Source organism: Azolla caroliniana, unplaced genomic scaffold, assembly GCF_043228905.1.
Source record: "Azolla caroliniana isolate FFs.n. ecotype wild unplaced genomic scaffold, voAzoCaro1.0.p SCAF_14, whole genome shotgun sequence".
Classification (NCBI taxonomy): domain Eukaryota; kingdom Viridiplantae; phylum Streptophyta; class Polypodiopsida; order Salviniales; family Salviniaceae; genus Azolla; species Azolla caroliniana.
The window spans coordinates 17,039,986-17,060,790 of NW_028230449.1; the positions used below are offsets into that span (position 1 = coordinate 17,039,986).

The 20,805-nt window shown below is 38.2% G+C and overlaps 4 protein-coding genes across 8 annotated transcripts in view; 3 read left to right on the forward strand and 1 right to left on the reverse strand.

Annotated features, from left to right (window-relative positions):
* Window positions 1-15,718, forward strand: part of GMI1 (gamma-irradiation and mitomycin c induced 1) — a 58,210-nt gene extending 42,492 nt beyond the window's left edge. Inside the window, exons 27-38 of the mRNA XM_087330693.1 lie at window positions 3-105; window positions 639-736; window positions 807-905; window positions 1,034-1,100; window positions 1,181-1,269; window positions 1,355-1,609; window positions 13,193-13,354; window positions 13,436-13,550; window positions 13,930-14,173; window positions 14,255-14,449; window positions 14,553-14,873; window positions 15,208-15,718. Coding sequence (XP_087186819.1) covers window positions 3-105; window positions 639-736; window positions 807-905; window positions 1,034-1,100; window positions 1,181-1,269; window positions 1,355-1,609; window positions 13,193-13,354; window positions 13,436-13,550; window positions 13,930-14,173; window positions 14,255-14,449; window positions 14,553-14,873; window positions 15,208-15,493 — 2,034 coding nt within the window. The 3' untranslated portion in view covers window positions 15,494-15,718. The remainder of the gene's footprint in view (window positions 1-2; window positions 106-638; window positions 737-806; window positions 906-1,033; window positions 1,101-1,180; window positions 1,270-1,354; window positions 1,610-13,192; window positions 13,355-13,435; window positions 13,551-13,929; window positions 14,174-14,254; window positions 14,450-14,552; window positions 14,874-15,207) is intronic.
* Window positions 2,717-6,002, forward strand: LOC147855652 (uncharacterized). Its single transcript, XM_087330571.1, has 4 exons — window positions 2,717-2,832; window positions 3,033-3,055; window positions 5,023-5,062; window positions 5,108-6,002. Exons 1-4 carry the CDS (start codon window positions 2,717-2,719, stop codon window positions 5,817-5,819), a joined length of 891 nt encoding a protein of 296 aa, XP_087186697.1. The 3' UTR covers window positions 5,820-6,002.
* Window positions 8,204-12,314, forward strand: LOC147855653 (uncharacterized). The gene is made up of 3 exons (XM_087330572.1): window positions 8,204-8,280; window positions 8,322-9,402; window positions 12,205-12,314. Exons 2-3 carry the CDS (start codon window positions 8,385-8,387, stop codon window positions 12,312-12,314), a joined length of 1,128 nt encoding a protein of 375 aa, XP_087186698.1. The 5' UTR covers window positions 8,204-8,280; window positions 8,322-8,384.
* A 1,162-nt stretch (window positions 15,719-16,880) lies between the features above and the next one.
* Window positions 16,881-20,074, reverse strand: LOC147855654 (uncharacterized). Of its 5 annotated transcripts, none has more exons than XM_087330434.1 (2): window positions 17,654-20,074; window positions 16,881-17,617 (listed from the first exon to the last, which is right to left on the reverse strand). In XM_087330434.1, exons 1-2 carry the CDS (start codon window positions 19,532-19,534, stop codon window positions 17,267-17,269), a joined length of 2,232 nt encoding a protein of 743 aa, XP_087186560.1. In that variant the 5' UTR covers window positions 19,535-20,074; the 3' UTR covers window positions 16,881-17,266. The 5 variants fall into 5 exon arrangements, with proteins under 5 accessions (XP_087186560.1, XP_087186558.1, XP_087186559.1 ...); XM_087330432.1 differs by having other exon boundaries at window positions 16,881-19,617; window positions 19,715-20,073; XM_087330433.1 differs by having other exon boundaries at window positions 16,881-18,513; window positions 18,550-20,073.
* Between the last annotated feature and the right edge of the window lie 731 nt (window positions 20,075-20,805).

Genomic DNA, 20,805 nt, shown 5'->3' on the forward strand with positions numbered 1-20,805 from the left:
AGGCTCTGAAGCTGACCAGAGGGAATCTAAGTTGGACTGATACCACTCTCTCATCCTTAAGACTGGTCATTGGAGATGAATATGTTTCATCAATGGATATAAATGGTAAGTTAATTTTGTTTTGTGCTACTCATGAACCACAAGAACGCTGGTTTGAAATCAGGAGATCCCAAGGTTCATTAGGCTTTTTTAACATGGAATCTCTCTGCTTTATGAGGCAAAAGATTGTCCCACATAACACCAAACAGGTATCTCAATCATAGCATTACAAATTTTAAACAATTAGAGGCAGAAATTAAATGCACACACACTGGATCCAAATGTTTCACTTTCTTAGATCTGATTTAACCTCCAGCGATGATAATAAAAGCTATCTATCTGCTATAGTGCCATCTCATGTAGAATGCAGCATTGGGCATCCTCATATTTGACCATTATAGGAATTTCTTATGCTGTTCATTAGCTTGAATGTTTGGTGGTATAGCCTTACAAAACCTCAAAGAAATCTGAACCATGATAAATAGAAAATTTGATGTCAAATTTCTGCAAATACCCTAAAGTCTCTTAACGTCTGGATTTCTGATATTCCATCATTTTGCTAAACTAACGTGTTGTGATTTCAACACATCTTTATCTAGTTTTACCGGGGGAAATGAGTTCCATTGAAGAAGTGAAATGTCAAGAACTTGAAGACTGCCTTAAGACAGATGACATAATCAATATTTATACCTTACAGGTATGTTTGCTTATGTGAGGTCAGATCTGTAAGGGAAAGTAAATTACTTACATTTCACTGTGGCTTCAAGGTCATTGATTGCTACGGTAATCATGTGGAGAAAGGATGCAAAGTTCTTTTTGAGTTTAAAGGCTTACAATTACAAGATGGACAAGAGCTGGAACGAATGGTACATTCTCATTATTTTCAAATTTATGAATGGACGAATAGAAATAAATGAAGAAGGTTTACAGTTTCACTTCATATTTTGGTCTCTAGTCAATAATATAACCTGACTCTTTTACCAAACAATTTCAGGTAGACGAATGTGGACAACTTAAACTTGGAGGTCTTTTAAAGGTTACAGGATCCTTCAATTCTAGTGGTATTGCCCTCTTAACTAGTCTCGTGATTTATTGGAACCTTACACAGACATAAGTGGTATTGCTCTCTGAACTGTTTCAGCTGAAATTCGTGTGTATTCGGATGGATGCAAACTATTGTATGAAAGATCATTCTCTTTGCTGAAGAGGTCACTTAAGTTAGCCTCAATGGTTAGCACGTGCTCAACACTTGTACAACTAATCGAGTTACACTGGAAGTTGGAATCTTATTGACTGCTGTGTTTAACTTTATCAGATACCAACTGAATGTCTTGTTGGTGACGTTCTACATGATATTGAAGTTCAGATAACCGATGAAAATGGCAATGTGGACAGGGAAATGAGTGGTATACCTCATATAATGACCTTGCTGTCTACAACTGAAGATTCATATCATCCTGTATATAATGGAACTTGCACAATTAGCACAATAAAGCTACCTAATGAAGCTGGTCCTTGGTGCTGTGATATCCGTCACATTGCATATGAAGAACTTCAGCTTCAATTCAAGGTATTATTTCTACTGCTTTCTGAGATTAGTGACATTCCTTTAGTATCTCTACAAACTTATGATTTCACTTTATGGTTGCTGGTACATCATATGTTGTCTTTAGTAGTAGTTTCTAGTTCTAGATATACTTACTTGTGAGTAAATGAAATTTTCTGTATGGAAATCATCTAGGATATCTCCCATAAAGCTGTTCAGGCTTGAATATAATGCAGACTCTGTTCATGATCTCGATCTTCAATGCCATGTATGTAGTTGCTATCCTAAATGGCAATTGGAGTGTATCCCTTACAATGACGTAGAGCATCATGAAAAGCAAGTACAGTGATGGTCATTGAATATAATCTACAATAATGCATGTGTATGTGTCAATGGAATAATAAATTCTTGATAATAACTTGCATCCCTATATGAGTTGCTTCTGCATTAGAAATATCATTTTTCCATTCATTTCCTTGCCGGAGGCCCTGGCACCACGAACCACGACCTCACCACCCTTGTCATTATCTCCCACCATTGTAGGTGCTTCCCTCACTTCGGGGACCTCTCCATTCTGGATCGACCTATGCTAGAGATCTTTTGAAGACAAAAGTTATAATATATATAACTTGAGAATCTCACATGTGCTGAAAACCAGATTCTTTCATCTCTTTTTATCTTATTTACCTTTATATTTACTGAGGAATATTTATTTTATTTTGATTTGTTCTTCTGGAAGAGAAGACAACACTTAAGATGTAATCTCTTGTTTGGTCTTATAGGCCATTTTGGCCTCTTGAAAGACGTTAATATATCTTTGTTTCTTTCTTTGGTCTCAATACATTACCTAGAGAGATTTGGGGATCTGAGAGCATGCCTAGAGGGTATAGTCATACAAATATAACTATATGCTAATATCTGATTCTCTGGAGGATACTACGAGACATCTAAATATAGACAAAGATTTGTCAAGTAACATAGATAAAACTAAAGTGGCAATGTTTAACCGCATGAAAGCATGGGTTGCAAGAACAGAACCAGAATTCTTTTTGAGAGAGGAAAAGGTGGCATACACAGTCTCCTACACATGCCTAGGAGTAACATTCACTGGACATAAGTTCTCCTTATGGCATGCTGCTTGTGCTTGACTTTCTCTTGGATATGCAACTCTTGATGCTATTGGAAGACGATGTGTGCATTTTCAGTTCCAAGAGACAAGATCTAAACTATGGCTATTTGATACACTTGTAAGGACGAGAAAATGTGGGGACCGAATCTTGACAAGGCAAATAATGGGAAAGATTTAGAGAGACCTTTAGTCTCAATGATTACCCGCATGATAAGGAGCAAAGCATCGGGGCCCCATGATATAATCCGGGCAGAGATGGGAACAGCCCTTTACCAAGCATTGTTCCGATCAATGACCTGTATCCAACATATTTGGGAGCTTCCTAAACGAAGGTACCCAAAGTTGGCACTTAAGATACGCTTTTTACACACATCGGAGGATGGATTCATCATTACACCATCTTATATGGTCATACATCTATCGTATGCGTTTTGCAGTGTGGTAGGGTAGCTGCAAATTTCATCACATCAGTTAGAGATTGAGCTAGTTGGATATGCACAAATACCTCCAGAAGAATTTTTTTGCCTATTGTGTCATCAAGGAGTGGAGTCCGAAGAACATTATGTTTGTCATTGTAGTGTCTTTTATGAAATAAGAGTGAGATACCATTGTCTCTTTAAACAAGGGTTTGGCCCTCTACACAAGGTAATGGAATATGAGGACCAATGGTACCTAGAACTTTTCTTGCTATAACTCGAGGTACAGGGAAAAGTTGTCGAAGGTCATGAGTACAACCGCACAAGCTTATCAACAAAGAACAATCACAACTCTCTTTAGCCCCATCACTTCTACTAATACAACATGTCAGTCAAGGGCTACACAAATGTGCTTTGATGCTTGACTAGGACATAACAAAGGGGTTACAATTGATTGGACTATAGCAATTTGTCGTGCACTTAGGCCTTGGTCCCATGGACCATGATCTCACCACCCATGTCATGGACAAATAAAGACCATTATCTCCCGCCATCATAAGTGCCTCCATCGTTCCAAAGACCTTTTCATTCTGGATCGACCTATGCTAGAGATTTTTCGATATATGATGATCTCACGATATCTATCAACATGTCATGTTATCATAACTTGACTGAACGCTGAAACCCTTGATCATAAGTGCTTCCATCGTTCCAAAGCCCTTTTCGTTCTGGATCGACCTATGCTAGAGATTTTTCGATATATGATGATCTCACGATATCTATCAACATGTCATGTTATCATAACTTGACTGAACGCTGAAACCCTTGATCATAAGTGCTTCCATCGTTCCAAAGCCCTTTTCGTTCTGGATCGACCTATGCTAGAGATTTTTCGATATATGATGATCTCACGATATCTATCAACATGTCATGTTATCATAACTTGATTGAACGCAGAAACCCTTGAACTGGCAGGTGACTATGCTTTCACATGATTTCTCGTTACCCATGTTAGCATTCTCACTTCTGGTACCTCCAAGTGCTGTCACCAACAACCTTAATCGATTGACAGAACGTTCCGCTATTGACACTTCAGAAAGCTTCTTTCAAGGTCTTGTCACTTTGGTGAACACTTGAGCCACGTGACATTTTCAGTGCCATGAAGCTAGACCAATGAGCCATTACGCTTTCTTTGAAGGATTGCTACTTCAAAGCCCACCCCCTGGTTGTCATCTCTCAATCACTTCCTTTTTTACTAAGTGATTGCTTAAGGACCTTAGCGTACGATCTGGGTTGTTCCATCACGACTTTGGATCTTAGCACCTGAAGTTTGTCTGTACAACCCATGGCCCGTATTCCTCCCTCTCCCTCCCTCTCTCTCTCTCTCTCTCTCTCTCTTGAGTGTAGGGTCCCGAGTGTAGGGTTTATGCTCTGCGTTTAGGGTTTTGGCTTTGTCTGTCTTTTCTGAAATGTCTGTCCTCTTTGTTTTCTGCAATGCCTGATCCTGTGCGTTCTCTTCCAAAGCTGATTTCCTGTGTCTTCTACCAACTCTGTTCCTGTATTCTTTCTGCCCCGTAGTAATTTCTATTCTTTCTGCCCTCAACACACCATGGAGTCCGAAGGGACAGACACTGAAAAGATGGATCTTAACACGCATGACGAGGGTCCAGATCTATTGAAGACCACAAGAAGATATCATAGACGAAAAGGACGGGACCTGAATAGCGTTAGAAGGGCGCATAAGGAACCTAGAACGCAGGTTCCATCTGACATTCCATTCGATGTCGAAGATGGGAAACATGATCTTTTACGCCATTTGATTGCGCAAGAGATCAACCGTATTAGAGAAGATATCGAAATAGCACTAAAGGAAGAAATGAAAAAGGAGATAGAGAAACAGAAATCAGAATTGTACGCCTCTATCAAGGCTGAGTTATTAGAAGAGATGCGGAAAGATATTATAGGCTGAGTTATTAGAAGAGATGTGGAGAAATCACACTTAGAGCTCAAGGATGACATGACACAATACCTTAAGGATGAAATATCCTCAAGTAAGGTTGAGCTAGGAGCTATAAAAGTGGATTTCGAAAAAGGACAAGAAGCAGTGGAAAGATGCATCTCTACAGTGAAAGCCAATGTCATGAAGGAAATGCAAACATGGGCAGACATCGCCAAAGATGCCAAAGCTCAAGCCGAGCACGCCCAAAACGAAATTGAAGCAAATGCTCCTTGGATAGAGGTAGTAAAAAAGCAAAAAGGAACATCCATGGATAGGATGGCAATGATGAATGCTACTTTAGAAGAAGAAACCAAGAGGAAAGCTCGTACATTGCATTTCAGAGTGGTTGGTTGGGCCGAAAAGGGAAGTCCTCAAGAAGATGCCAAGAATCTCGCAACAAAGATTGGAGCATCGGATATTCCATTTGCTTCGGCGTGGAGAGTGGGAAGAGATGAGTCTAGAGCTAAAGCCCTTATCATCCGCTTCATGGATATTGACAAGAAAAAAGGTTTCCTCTCTAAACGAAAGGCACTCAAGGGTGAAAAGATATACTTAGATGACGATCTCACTCCAAGCCAACTGGCACACCGCAAAGAAAACATGCCACGAGTGCTTGATGCAAGAAAGGTAGGTAAATGGGCCGTATATAGAGACGGCAAGGTCATTATTACAGAGAAGAGAACCGCATGACGATATATGGCCTATGAGACCCTACGCATGACCATATGGAATTGCAACGGCTCTCTACGGACAGATGTCGGATATTTTGAAGATACATTGAAAAACACAGATATTGCTATGTATACAGAGACTCACCAATGTATGGCTAGCAAACTCCCCGAGGTCCAAGGATACAGATGGGAGTCAATATGTCGCCCCCAACCTCGGACACAAGGAAGCACTAGAGGTTCTGGAGGAGTGGCTATGCTATACAAAGAGCTCCATGGTAGAGTGCATGTTGTACATAAGGATGTGGATGCACGCTACATGTGGATATGCATAAAAAGAGGGGATCTTAGGGAGCTTTATATTGCAATTTGCTACTTTCCACCTGCCTATTCAAGGTTTGCACCTCTAGGTGAATCACCATATCTACCACTATATGATGATATCATAAGATTTGCTACTATGGGGGATATAATACTATTAGGAGATTTTAATGCACGAACCAAGGATGAACAAACAACTATATTTAACACCGACGAGGCTGTCTATGGAGAAGTTATGGTGGAAGAGGTTGGTCTAAAGAGAAAAGCTCAAGATATGAGTGCTATAACTGAATATGGAAAACACTTTCTAGCCTTGGGAAGCGCGCATGGACTTGTGATATACAATGGCTTGTCACAATGGCCTGGATCAAATGCTTTGAGATGTTGATTATCTAATGGGATCTCCATCTCTTATACCTGAAATAAAAGTGTTCACTATATCGGGAAGACCTATTGGCTTGGCAGCTGATCATGCATATCTACGCTTTGAGGTAAAGGATGGATGCACAAAGGATGTATATGCTAAGGAGAGTGGGCTGGCTAGGTATCTATTCACTCGCGAGACAATTGATGTCTATAGTTGTGGTGTATACAATGGCATGCTAGATTTGGATCCTTTCGCACCCCTTGAAGAACTTACCCAAGGTTTATCCAAATCATTGCATAAAGCAGCCACAAAAGCCTTCCCTCACACAACGGCTAATCCCCCCAAACTCGGTAGAGTAATACAAAATAGTTGGTATGATGATGAATGTCGTGATACAAGGAGATGCTTGCAACGTGATATAACTCGGGGCATTTATACACACAACCACGCGAGAGCAACCTTCCAACGCCTCGTAAGGAGGAAGAAGAGATTGTATTTGGCTAAATTTGAAGATCATTTGTATCGCTTGTTTCTAGGACGAGAGAGTAAAAGAGCATGGAAAATGGTTAATGAGAGGCAACCCACCACACAACTGACCTCACCTCAGGTGTGGCACGAATATGCAAAGGTCCTATATGATACCCCGGGGCAACCTCCTCTTCCCCACCCGAATGCCTCACGCCCACATGAATCAACCTTCTTTACACCACAAAATCTAAGAAATGCCATTGATAGGCAACAATTCGGGAAGGCCCAAGATCATGATGGATTGGTGGGTGAACACTTTATCTATGCCCGTGACACCTTGCTCCCATTGCTAGCACACATCTTTAATAGAGCCATGTGCGAAGGTTTTCCTACTAGATGGACTCAGCATACCATTGTGCCAATCCTTAAGAGTGGAGACCCCATGATGCCAAGCAACTATAGGACAATCATGATTGGCCATTACTTGGCTAAACTATACGGCTCGATTCTTGAATCAGAATTGAGTATATTGGGCAGAGCAAAATGGCTGCCGTTCAATTGGACAGGCAGGCTTTCGGAAGGGTTTCACAACTTTGGATCACATATTCACCCTCCGGACCCTTATTGAGGAGGGCAGAGCCCACAATAAGAGGATTTATTGCTGCTTTGTGGATTTTCGAAAAGCCTTTGACACTGTGCCACGTGCTCGGCTTATGCAGTGGCTAGAGGCCATTGGTGTTCCTATAGATATGCAATGGGCAATCTATGCACTCTATGAATCTGTTTCAGGAAAAGTTCGGTCTCCTAAGGGCTTGTCAGAGGCGGTGGCTAGCACAATTGGCGTGAAGCAAGGATGCCCACTATCCCCCACACTCTTCGGTCTCTATATAGATGAGGTATCACAGTACATAGAGAGATTTGGTGGTTCCGGAGCACACCTAGCAGGTATAGCTATACAGATATTACTATATGCTGATGATATTGTGCTGATCTCTGACTCTCCGGAGGGACTACAAAGACATCTAAATGCCTTAAAACTATTTTGTACGGACAAAGGTTTGTCAATCAACATGAATAAAACTAAAGTGATGGTGTTTAACACCACCCAAGCATGGGTAACAAGATCAGAACCAGAATTCTTTTTGAGAGAGGAAAAGGTGGAATACACACGCTCCTACACATACCTAGGAGTAACATTTACAGGACCTAGGTTCTCCTTACAGGAGGCCACTTGTGCTCGACTTTCTCGTGGATATGCAGCCCTGGGTGCTCTCGAAAGACAATGTGCACATTTGCAATTCCAAGAGCCACGGACTAAGCTGTGGTTGTTTGATACACTTGTCACATCAACTCCTCTATGGAGTAGAGACATGGGGACCGAGTCTTAACAAGGCAAATCATTGGAAAGATTTAGAGAGACCTTTAGGGTCAATGATTGCTCGCATGATAAGGAGCAAAGCATCGGTGCCCCACGATATAATCCGGGCAGAGATGGGAGCAACACCTATAATAACTGAGGCATTGTTCCGATCAGTGACATTTATCCAACGTCTTTGGGAGCTCCCTAAACAAAGGTACCCAAGGTTGGCACTTATGTCATCAAGACAATTGGCTGAAAATGGAGACAGTCATTGTTGGTATGCTGAAATGCAGCAATGGTTCGAGTCACATGGCATGAGTATAAATGCACTACCCCCGTTCCAATATAGCTTGGACTGTCCCCATCTCAATATGACCAAAGTGGAAAAGAATAGAGTGATCCGAACTGATATTATTAACTTGGAAAACAAGATAACATGGATCAGCCCCAAAATAGCACTTGGTACAAAGATGGCCCACTATAAGACACACTTCTTACATACATCGGAGAATGGATTTGTCATAAGGCCACCTTATATGGACATACATCTATCCTATGCGCTGCGTAGTGTGATAGGGCAGCTGCGAACCTCATCACATCAGCTACAGATTGAGGTGGGCAGATATACACGACTACCTCTAGAAGAGAGAATTTGCCAATTGTGTCATCAAGGAGTGGAATCTGAAGAACACTATATTTATCATTGTAGTGTCTTTTATGAAATCAGAGGGAGATACCATTGGCTCTTTAAACAAGGCTTTGGCCCACTACGCAAGGTAATGGAATATGAGGACCAAAGATGCCTAGGACTTTTCTTGCTCGAGCTCAAGAGACATTGGGAAAAGTTGTTGAAGACTACAGCCACACAAGCTCATCCACAAAGAACAATCACAAGTTTCTTTAGCTCCATCACTCCTAATGCTAGAAGTCAACCCCAGGATACAGAAATGGGATCTAGACCAGGATATAACAAAGGGGTTATGATTGATCGGGCAATGGCAATTTGCCGTGCACGTAGGCCCCAGCCCCATGGACCACGACCTCGACACCCTTGTCATCGACAAATAAAAGCCATTATCTCCCGCCATCGTAGGTGCTTCCCTCGCTTCGGAGACATTTCCATTCTGGATCGACCTATAATAGAGATCTTTCGGAGACAAAAGCTACAATACACCTAACTTGAGAATCTCGCATGTGCCAAAAACCAGATTCTCTCGTCTCTTTTCTTTTCATCCTATTTACTTTTATATTTACTGTGTAATATTTACTTTATTTTGATTTGTTCTCGAAGACGAGAAAACATTTAAGATGTAATCTCTTATTTGGTCTTATAGGCCATTTTGGCCTCTTAAAAGACGTTAATATATCTTTCTTTCTTTCTTTATCCCCATCACTCCTACTAATGCTACATGTCAATCAAGGGCTACACAAATTGGCTCTCGACCAGGACATAATAAAGGGGTTACAATAGATTGGGCAATAGTAATTTATCGTGCACATAGGCCCTAGCCCCATTGACCACGATCTCAACAGCCTTGTCATGGACAGATAAAGCCCATTATCTCCCACCATCGCAGGTGCTTCCTCGGTTTGGAGACCTCTCCATTCTAAATCAACCTATGCTAGAGATCTTTCGAAGACAAAAGCTACAATATACCTAACTTGAGGATCTCACATGTGCCAAAAACCAGATTCCCTCATTAATTTTCTTTTCATGTTATTTACTTTTATATTTACTGTGTAATATTTATTTTATTTTGATTTGTTCTCAAAGCCGAGACAACACTTAAGATGTAATCTCTTATTTGGTCTTATAGGCCATTTTGGCCTCTTAAAAGACGTTAATATATCTTTCTTTCTTTCTTTCTTTCTCTTTATTTGTACAAGTCAGACAGTAATTGCACAGGTGGGGTCACTACTAAGACACTAAAAAAGGATTACAATAGCCGAGGCAATATCGATATGCCATACACATTATTCATGACCATGAGAATAGTTTGGATGCATGAGAATTCTGGACCATGTTCCATCACCCTCGTCATTGACAAATGGAGGTCAGTTTTCACTTGGTCCTGAAGGTGCTTCCATTGCTTGGAGATCTTTGCATCTTGGAGTGACCCATGTAAGAGATTTTCTGAAGACAAGTTTGTCTATCTACATTTGAAATCTTAATTCTGGTGATATGTAGATAGATTCTTTAGTACCCTTTGTTTAGTTACATTGTTGAGTTTTTTTCAATGGTGACAAAATATTGTAAAATGTAGTATCTATTTTTGTCTTATAGGTCATTTTGGGCTCTTAAAAGATGTTAATATAGCATTGTTTTTTTCTCGAAAAAAAAGGAAGAATTAGAACTGATAGGCTTTTCAGTGTTATTTCGTAAGAATGCAAGACCTAAGATGTTATATGTTGTGAATGACCTAATTTTCATTAGATGACTAATTGGTAAGAATGCAAGACCTAAGATGTTGTATGTTGTGAATGAACTAATTTTCATTAGATGACTAATTGAACATTAACATTATCATTTTCTTCAACATTGGTAACTGGAATCATAGTTTGTAATATTCGCATGTCCAGTTTAGTAGACGTATGCGAACGTTTGCATACGTTCACGTATGATACGTGATATTCGTTTCCCTTTTTGGGTTTTTTTTTTGTGATATACGTGTGTCGCAAGTCTGAGAAGGACCAAACGAACAAGGAGTGCGACCTCCACCCGCGGCTCTCCTCCTACTATCTTTGCAGCTGGACCAACCGATCATGTTCATCTTCTGCGCCATCTCCCTTTCTGCAGAAGATGAACATGATGAAGAAGGATGGTGGAGCAACAACCATGATGATGATGATGGCGGAGCTAGCAATGGGCGTGGTTCGGTTTCGGTTCGGTTCGGTTTCTTGGCCTTGAAACCAAACCATTTATTTATACTGAACCGTTTAAACCAAACCGTCTATGAAAAATTTAGAACCAAACCAAATCAGTTTAGGGTTTGAAATTCAAAACCGAACTGCTAAACCATGAAATTCACAACCGAACCGAACCGAAACCGATAAACCATGAAATTCAAAACCAAACCGAACTGGATCATAATATTTGAAACCAAACAAAATGGTTTATTTATCTTTCAACCAATAAACCGTTAAGCCATGGCTTAACGGTTCGGTTCAGTTTGAGGCGAAACCGTGCCCATTGCTAGGTGCAGCAACAACTATGGCTCCTTCTGGCGACCCCCAAACTGAACCCCCCCCCCCTATTCCTCTACCCAATCATCATCCCATCTGTGTGCCTGAGAAACTTTGTGATAGCTCCACTTATACCCCCAAATCTAGAGGTCCCTTCTGATTGATTTGAGGGAGAGAGAGAGATGGATGGATGTGGTTGCCTTTCAATGTGCTCCAGATGGGGAGGAGCCATGGCATGGAAGGCAGAGAAGAGGGTCTGAAGAACAGAGTGAATGGAAAACCAGAGCAGGGGGGATTGGGTAAACAGAAAAAACAGAACAAAACAAAGAAACAAAGTAGTAAAAGGAAGCAAACAAATAAATCCCCCATCAGTGTCCAACCACCCCCTAACAAGGGTAGGTCCATGTACATTACACATTGCAAACATCTGATTTGGCAACGGGCATCTTTTGGTGGGTTTAACAAAAGGCCCAAGGATGATTAACTTTATTCAATTATCCATGAATATTGAACTTCCCAAATTGACAAGGGTTAGAAAATCCCAAATTTTCAAATGTAAAGACACATATCTATAGATGATATCACCCTTCCGACATAAGAAATAATAAATATAAACATAAATAAAAATAAAGACGAATGGATTTCAATCATACTTGGAGCCATTTCACGTATGAGTATGATACGAATATTCACGTATGAGTATGACAGGAATGGAAAGTATGGGTCGAACTATGACTGGAATGAGAAGTAACTCATATATTTCTGCATTGATGCACAACTGTGCTATATCAGTCGTCTTTGATATTTTGGTAGCCTAGATTGTCACCCAATAAAATAAGATTCTATTTTATGAACTGTCTGCAATGGAATGTCCCTTATCACCAGTTGGTGATGTACAATTTTAGATCCACTTGGTTGAATGGTTCCAATATTCCACTTGTTCCCTTACTATAGTGTATGTTGTCTCTATGATTGTCATAAGTGGTTCTATGAACCGTTTATCTGCCTTCAATTGCACCTGCACCCCTTACCTCTTTGGTGAATTTATAAATCCAGCACAATCATGTTTTTGTATAAATCATAGAACGTCAAAGTTGTGGTCCCTTGGTTTTGTGGGTGTATTGGAATACCTAAAGGGCAGAGATGATGAAAGTTAAGATCATCATAAGATTGCCCCATGATGGATATTTTCAGAGGGCATCAATTCAAGTTTCAATGGATCAACTACCAGAATCTGATTGTTGGTTATTTCATTATCACCTTTAGTGCCATCTAGTTTTAGGATACCAGAGTAGAAACATGTTTTTCATTCATTCCTCCTTTTATTACTCTTACTAATGTGTCAACCAAAACAGGTGTAATCTTTTTTAGGGTTCATATATTATTGTGATCTTTTAGATACATCAATATATCTTTCTTTCTTTTTTCTTTTCTTTTTTCTTCATCTTACGGATACATGAGAATTTGGTAGGAAATTCATGCTGTAAATATAAAGCCAGGTTTTCAGATTAAGAAAAGTGAAAAAATAAATATGTGAACATATTTGTGCTAGTTTTCTAAACTGGAAATTTTAGTCATGAGAATATAAAATCATAGAATGTAGCCTTCTTAATACTCCATGTGGGTTAAAAACAAGCAGCTGAATGAATATTTCTTATTGAGAACTCAAGTTCACTAATGCTCAATATGGTTTCAGATAAACATGCTACCACGTTTTGAGGGCGAAATGGATTTGATGGAGTATAATATTGATCATGATGAGAACACAGAAAACTATATGCCTCTTATGATTCGTGATTGTGTTTTCTCACAAAACAATGTTGATAGCGAACTAGATGACATCGTGTTACACGTTGAGGTGAATGCATAATGATGCCACTACACTTCAATTTCTTTGATGACATCAATTATATTACCATCATCACTTTGTTTTGATCAGAAAATCAATAAAGAAATGAAAGAATGTACATCGAAAATTCAGCGTTATGAGAGAGAGCTGGACAAGCTGAACAAAATGAAAAATAAAGAAGCATCTACTATTTCACAGCTTCAAGGTTAGTTATGTAGTTAAATATATTGATCTCTTCCATCATGTAGCTTGTACTTGGAAAATGTGTGGAACACTTTAGGCTTGTTATTGTTCTCGACATCTTATTATGTTGTATGTGTATGCACTAGGCTTGTTATTCTTCATGTCTTACTATAGGATATGTGATACCATTTTGTAGAAATGTCAAGTTTATCGTTGTTAGGTCTTGTGGAATTCATATAATGCATAATCAATATTGAGGATGATGATAAAATTAATTAATTACATATGTCTAGATGTTTTGTGGAATTTGAATGAAATATGAACTATAGAGGATGACTAGAACATAATCTGTGTTGTGCTGCCAATAACAGTATATTTTTGTTGTAAATAAAAATACTCAGAATCAATAAAGATATTGGAGAATCAAGCTCAGATGCTCCCAAAGAGTAAGGCAGATTTTAGCTATGAGAAATGTGACTTTGATGAGAAGGATGTCACAGCTGAATATGTAGCTGAACAGTTGTCAAAAGTGACTAGTCCTGCGAGTTTTATCTTAGAGTCGTTATCAGAAGGGATTTTCCCTTCATCAGAGATACTAGGAACGGTTTCTTTGGTGGCATCGACTAAGAATAGACAATTAAGCAAGTATATCTCTGGAACATCTAGCTCAGTTTTTGCAGAGTTGATGTCTTCTCTGATAAATAACTGGTAATCTTGACTGTATAGGGCACTAGCTTACTTTATTGGACAAGATAATATGCTTGCCATTGTTTGCAAAACAACTGAAGCTGCAGACCTGCTTATTAGTTTTGGTGGAAGAGAGGGGGCTGATGATGATTCATTGGGACTACAAAGGTTTACAAAAAGAAAAAACAAGCCAGTGCATGGTAAACTGCGAATATATATGCTCGAGGAAATGCGGTATGAATAAGATCATGGCAAGATGATACGATGTTATGTTGGATAGCATCGAAGGTTGTGTAAATAATGCTTGAGATTTGTTTTATTATTAATTTATATATAGGTGCTATTGCCATAAGGTAGATGAAAGGCATCCACAAAGGTTGTTGAAGATGGAAGAACCAAGGTTAAGGAATGGTGCCATTCCGGAGGGTTTCATAGGTTATGCTGTCAACATGCTTGTCTTAAATGATGACCTTGTGAAGCTGAAGACGAGCAAAGGTGGACTACGGGAAACCTTATTCTATCATTTGTTTAAGAATCTTCAGGTGTATGAAACATCAAAGCATCTTAGCCGGGCAAGAGAAGCTTTAACCTCGGGTGGCATATCTCTGGATGGCACCTTCATTCATCAAAAACGAGGAAGCAAATATTTTGGAAAATGGTGAGTACACAATTCTTGATGTGAATGTTAGTTTATACAAATTGAGTTTTGCCTAATCTTAGGGTAATAAATAGGAAGTCTTGTGGAAAATATTGTTTTGGAACTGATGATGAAACGTTGGGCTAAATCTTTAGAATGTGTACGCTATTTTTAGCGCAACATCTTGTTGAAATATTATGTTTCTTATATTATATTTGGGGTAACTTTTGTGTTATACAAATATATAGTCAAATTACTTCATGAAATATTTTTGAAAATTATAGCCTTAGTGCCCTGCTGTTATCCTTGTTGATACCTATTTGACCTTTGTTGGTGGGGATTTGTTATGTTGTAGGGAAGATGTAGATATAATATTCCCTGTTTATTCAGGGAGATGCAAGGTACCTTCAATTCATTCCTTGTATGAAAGCTTACAGAGAAAACAAGTTGAAGACAAATTATGCAAGAAGAAAGAAGACCTCAATAGGTTCACCGAGAGTACTAATTTGTTCATGGATAGAATTGAATATGTCAAAACAAATATCAGAGTTTATCACGAAAGGCTTTCGGAATGCAAGGAAAGAAAGGCAGCAATAGAAGGTGAACGCAAGAAATACAATGAATTAATGCAAAAAACCTAGTGGTTATTCAGGGCGAGCATTAATGAAGTTTTCATATCAACACTAATTTTTCCATGTAAAGGTGTAAACAATGTAGAGCGGCACTGCATCTTTTATTAACCTCTTTTATCTCACAACTAGCAGGATGTATGGGGTAATGACATCAAGGAAAAGGAAGAACATTACTTTGTATACAGTTTTCCATGAATGTATTATGAATACATGTACATTTTGTTGAAATGATAATGTAGTTTGTAGCTTCTAGCTTGCAGGAAACCATATGGGAAGGGTATTCTGGATTTTTCCTACAGAAATGCCAAATGCCTTTATAACATTGCATTCTTACATCCACGCCCGTCCAAGGAACCATGCATGGGGACTAATTTATTAAGGCAGGCCCCATTTTGGTGAGGATAAGCTTTGACAATCACCCACTTCACACCTGTATTGTTCATTATAACACCTTATTCTTCACAACATCTCTTCATGTTGGAACAAGGTGTTCCCACTCAGTGCATGGTTCTATAGTAATGGGTTTATACATCCATGTTGATCATTCATCGAGGGGTCTGGACCAATGTATATACTAGAGAGTTGGGTGAGAGTGGTTGATTTTCTTTGGATCTCATAGTTGGTCTTTGGTACCAATGGCAATGTCTTCATGAGCCAGGCTACGTATGATAGGTACTTAACACACTTTTCTTACGTATGTGTGTGAACCCAAAATTGTCAATTAGAGGCCAAATTTGGGGTGGTTGATGCAATGAAATGACTTTAACACTACAACGAAGTTTAATAAATGCATGTTGGTGTGTTTGTGTAGATCAAACATGTAATATAGCAATTATCTCTATCTAATGGTGCTTGTGATTACCTTGGAAGTTCCCCATGGACATCTAACCTATCCCAACACTTGCTCATATAATAAACATATGGTACACATCGTTTCAGAGGGGGGTTTTTGTTGATCTGGCAGAGATATGTATATGCCTGCTTGTTATTCCATTCAGGACTCACATTGCTATAACAATTACAGTAGAGCTTGTTATTCCTCAACAACTGGATAATTACAATTACACAACTCAGTCTATATTAACAAATTATTACTGACACCATACATAGCCTCAATGCCTAAATTTTGCATCACACGATCCAATAGTTTTTTTGTTAATAGTCTCAATTTCTTAGCTTTGGATAGTGCAATCTAATAGCTTAAAATTTTTGCATAACACAATCCAATAGTTTTTTAGTTATAGTCTCAATTTCAATGTTTTGGATAGTGCAGTCCAATAAATAATGAAACAGTCAATAGAATGCATCTTCTTCTTGTATGAAAGAATCCCAATCCAAACACATTTGAATGAAATGTTACTCTAAAAGAATGCAAAAAGAAACAATGAAAAATAAGAGAAAAGAACCTGACTAACTGATACATTAGAGACCATTTAGCAACACATCACCAGAATCAATTCAAATGAAATTAATCAACAAATGGATGGTCTAATGTATCCCTATATGTTTAAGACAAGCAATAAATTCTCTCTCATTGCATCAATTGAATATGATGATCATGACAACAATTAATTATGATGATGAAGACGACTAATGATGTTGATAATGCTGATTAACGATGATAATTTCACGATGGACACAACAATTGGAGATTCTTCCATCAAGGAATCTGTCTTCTGCATCCTATGGAATCTCTGAATGGTAAAATCCATTGAATTTCCTCGTAAGATCCAAAGGAACATCTTTTAAAAACATAGAATATCTTGATAAATCCATGGAACCTTAGGCCTCCTCTGATATCCGATGCTCTTCTTGCGCTGATTTCAATGGAGTGGATGATGATTCCTTGATGGGTTCTTCCACATCCCTTGATTCCGTTGTTGTACTTACATCTGGTGCTACTAGTGAGTCTTTGTTATGTCCTTCCACTGATGGAGAGAAAGATTCTGTTGGAGATTCTGGTGAATCCTTTGTGATAGATTCCTTGATGGGCTCTTCCACTACAGGTAATCCATTCATGGAAGCTTCTATTGCATTTAATTGCTTGATGGGCTCCTCCAATTCAGTTGATTCCTTGGTGAAATCTTCCACAGTACTTGAATCCTTGATGGAATCTTCAATTATATTTGAATTCTCAGTGGAATCTTCAATAGTATTTGAATGAGTGACCGAATCTTTCTCTAAATTTGAATCTTTGATGGAATCCTCCACTGTACTTGATTCCTTGATGTGTTCTTCGGATTCTGTTTTAGATTCAACTGCTAAAGGTGCATCATGGATAGATTCCTTGATGCCAGTTGATTCTGCAATGGATTCTGTTGCACTCTCTGGTACAGTTGATGAATCTACTTTTATGTATTCTTCTACCACTGTAGCTGAATATTCTTCCACTCTCTCAGATTCTGCTACAGATTCTTCTAAACTAGAATCTTTAGTAGAGTCTTTGATACGTTGATCCACTTCCGCAGTGTAATTAGGTTCCTCTCCAGATTCTAGAATCTTCTCTGCAACTGTATCAACAGAATAAGATTCCTCCCCAGATTCCTGAATCTTCTCTACAACTGTAACAACAGAATAAGATTCCTTTGCCGATTCCAAAATTTGGGGTTTATCTTGCGTTTCTGCAAAACCCTCTTTTGGGCCAGATGATTCAGGTTCTTCTGCAGTAGATTCTAATGTCTTCTGAGGCACTTCGACAAATTCCAAATCTTCAAGAATCTTCACTTCGGAGCTAGAAGATTCTTCTACACTAGATTCCAGAATCTTCTTAGATACCGCACTCACTTCAGATTCTTCTAGAACCTTCTCTTCGGAAGGAAGTTCTACAATCTTCTTTGATTCTTCCAGAGTTGCAGGATCTTCCAGAATCTTCTTAGATACCTCATTCACTTCAGATTCTTCTAGAACCTTCTCTTCGGAAGGAGGTTCTGCAATCTTCTTCGATTCTTCCAGAGTTGCAGGAACTTCCAGAATCTTCTTAGATACCTCATTCACTTCAGATTCTTCTAGAACCTTCTCTTCGGGATGAGGTTCTGCAATCTTCTTTGATTCTTCCAGAGTTGCAGGATCTTCCAGAATCTTCTTAGATACCTCATTCACTTCAGATTCTTCTAGAACCTTCTCTTCGGAAGGAGGTTCTGCAATCTTCTTCGATTCTTCCAGAGTTGCAGGAACTTCCAGAATCTTCTTAGATACCTCACTCACTTCAGATTCTTCTAGAACCTTCTCTTCGGGATGAGGTTCTATGATCTTCGTTGATTCTTCCGCAGTTGCAGGATCTTCCAGAATCTTTAATCCATCGCCAGAAGTTTTTAGAGTAATAGATTCCGGAATCTTTGTGGGTTCATCCACAACTACAAATTGGTCAAGGCCATTTTCTTTTGAAGCAAAGCCTTCATGATCTTCTCTTGCGATATATTCAGGAATCTTCTCTTCTTGGATGGAGGATTCCAGGATCGTCTTGAGATCCTCCGCAGGCTCAGATTCTTCCAGAATCTGCTTCTTCTCAGGGAGGGTAACGAAATTCCCTGTTCTAATATCTGTTTCATTGACAGCTACAGTTTCTGCTGCTTCTTCTTCAATGCCATGAAATTGCTTCTCTGAAGAAATGCAGGATTCATTCTCTTCGTCTCTGATTACTTCTTCTTTTTCTTCTTGCGAATCTTTAGCTTTCTCTGCCTTTCCTTCTTCTTCTTCTTGTTCTTCTTGAAATTCTTTCTGTTTCTCAACCTTCTCTTCTTCTTCTGGAATCTTTTTCTCTGATTCCTCTTCTTCTTCTTCTTGAATCTTTTTTTCTGCTTCTTCTCCTTCTGATTTCTGAGTTTCTTTCTTTGTTGCTTCTTCTTCTGATTTCTTTGTTTCTTTCTCTTCTTCTTCTTCTTCTTCAATTATAACTTGTTTTTCATCAATTTCCTCAGATTTTGTGATCTTCTGCTGGGATTGTGGATCATTCGCTACCTTCTGGTCTTGGAGCTCTAACTTTACTTTCTCTGTAGGTTCCATGGAACCTTCATATTCCAGAGTTTTGGGCTTACTAGAGCAAGCTCCCATCTTCGTTTCAGAGGAAAGATTGGAGTAAATAAATAAAAATTTTAAACACTACGCGGGTCACTCTGTGTTTCTCTGCAGTTTGGCTATGGAAATTAAGCAAAATCTAAAAATTCAGCACAAAGAAAAAAGAAAACAAGAAAAGAAATTTAAAAGGGTAAGAAAGAAGACAAAAAATTAAACATCAATTTTCGGCAAAGCTAATTTCCCTGCAGGTAGTAGGCTATGGACTAAAGATGAATGCAAGGATTTGAGGTCTTTTTGTGCTGTTTTTTTCTCTGCAGTTAGGGCTATGGAAAACGATTACAAAAGATGGAATTTCCGCGCCTTTGTTTTTCCTATTATTTATGAGCAGGAAAGAGAAAAGAAATTAAAGGGGGAGGAAGGGGGGATACTCTGTTTTTTTCTGCAGGCTGGCTATGGCGAACAAAAAAAATCAATGCAGAGATTTGAGTGATGTTTGTTTTCTGAGATTACTAGCTTTTGCAGGAAAAGAAGATGATGAAGAAGAGACTCTGTTTTTTTCTGCAGTTTGGCTATGGAAAAAAAAACAATATGCTCTGTTTTTCCTCTGAAGTTTTTTGGATATGGGAGAAAAAAAAAATTAAAACAATTGAAGCAGAAACAAAAAAAACGAAAAAAATCAGTTTTTGTTGGAAAAAAAAACAATAAAAACATTTTTTTGGGAAAAAAAAACAATTTAAAAAACAATTAATGACCCAAAAAGAATGTGATTACATTTTATTTTTATTTATATACCTATGTATATTTTGTTTTTTTATTTTTTTACTTTATTTTATATACTTTATTTATTATTTAATTTTTCTTTGTTTATATAAATCTGTTCAATTTACTGTTTCTGTTTTTTATTTTTATTTTTATTTTCAACCATCATGTTTTTCTTGGATTTTTTTTTAAAGGCAATTTTAGTTGATTATGGAGTTATATATATATTCAAGAAATTATTATGGACTAATCAAAAAATTCAAGAACTCTCTAGATATTATTAATTTCATATCCTTTTTCCTTTTATTTTATTTTATATTTTATTTTAGAATTTAGAATTTATATTTTTCTTTTACTTTGTTTTCATATTTTTATCTTGTTTTCAATAATTTACTTATTAAAAAAAAAACAAAAATCTCATTCTTAATAACATTTATGTATATACAAAACTAAAAAGCTTTGGATATTTGTTTAAGAGAAGTAGAAAAAGGCTTGTATAATGAATTAAAAAAGACATGAGAAATTTGTTTTCTTGACTCACCAAGAAA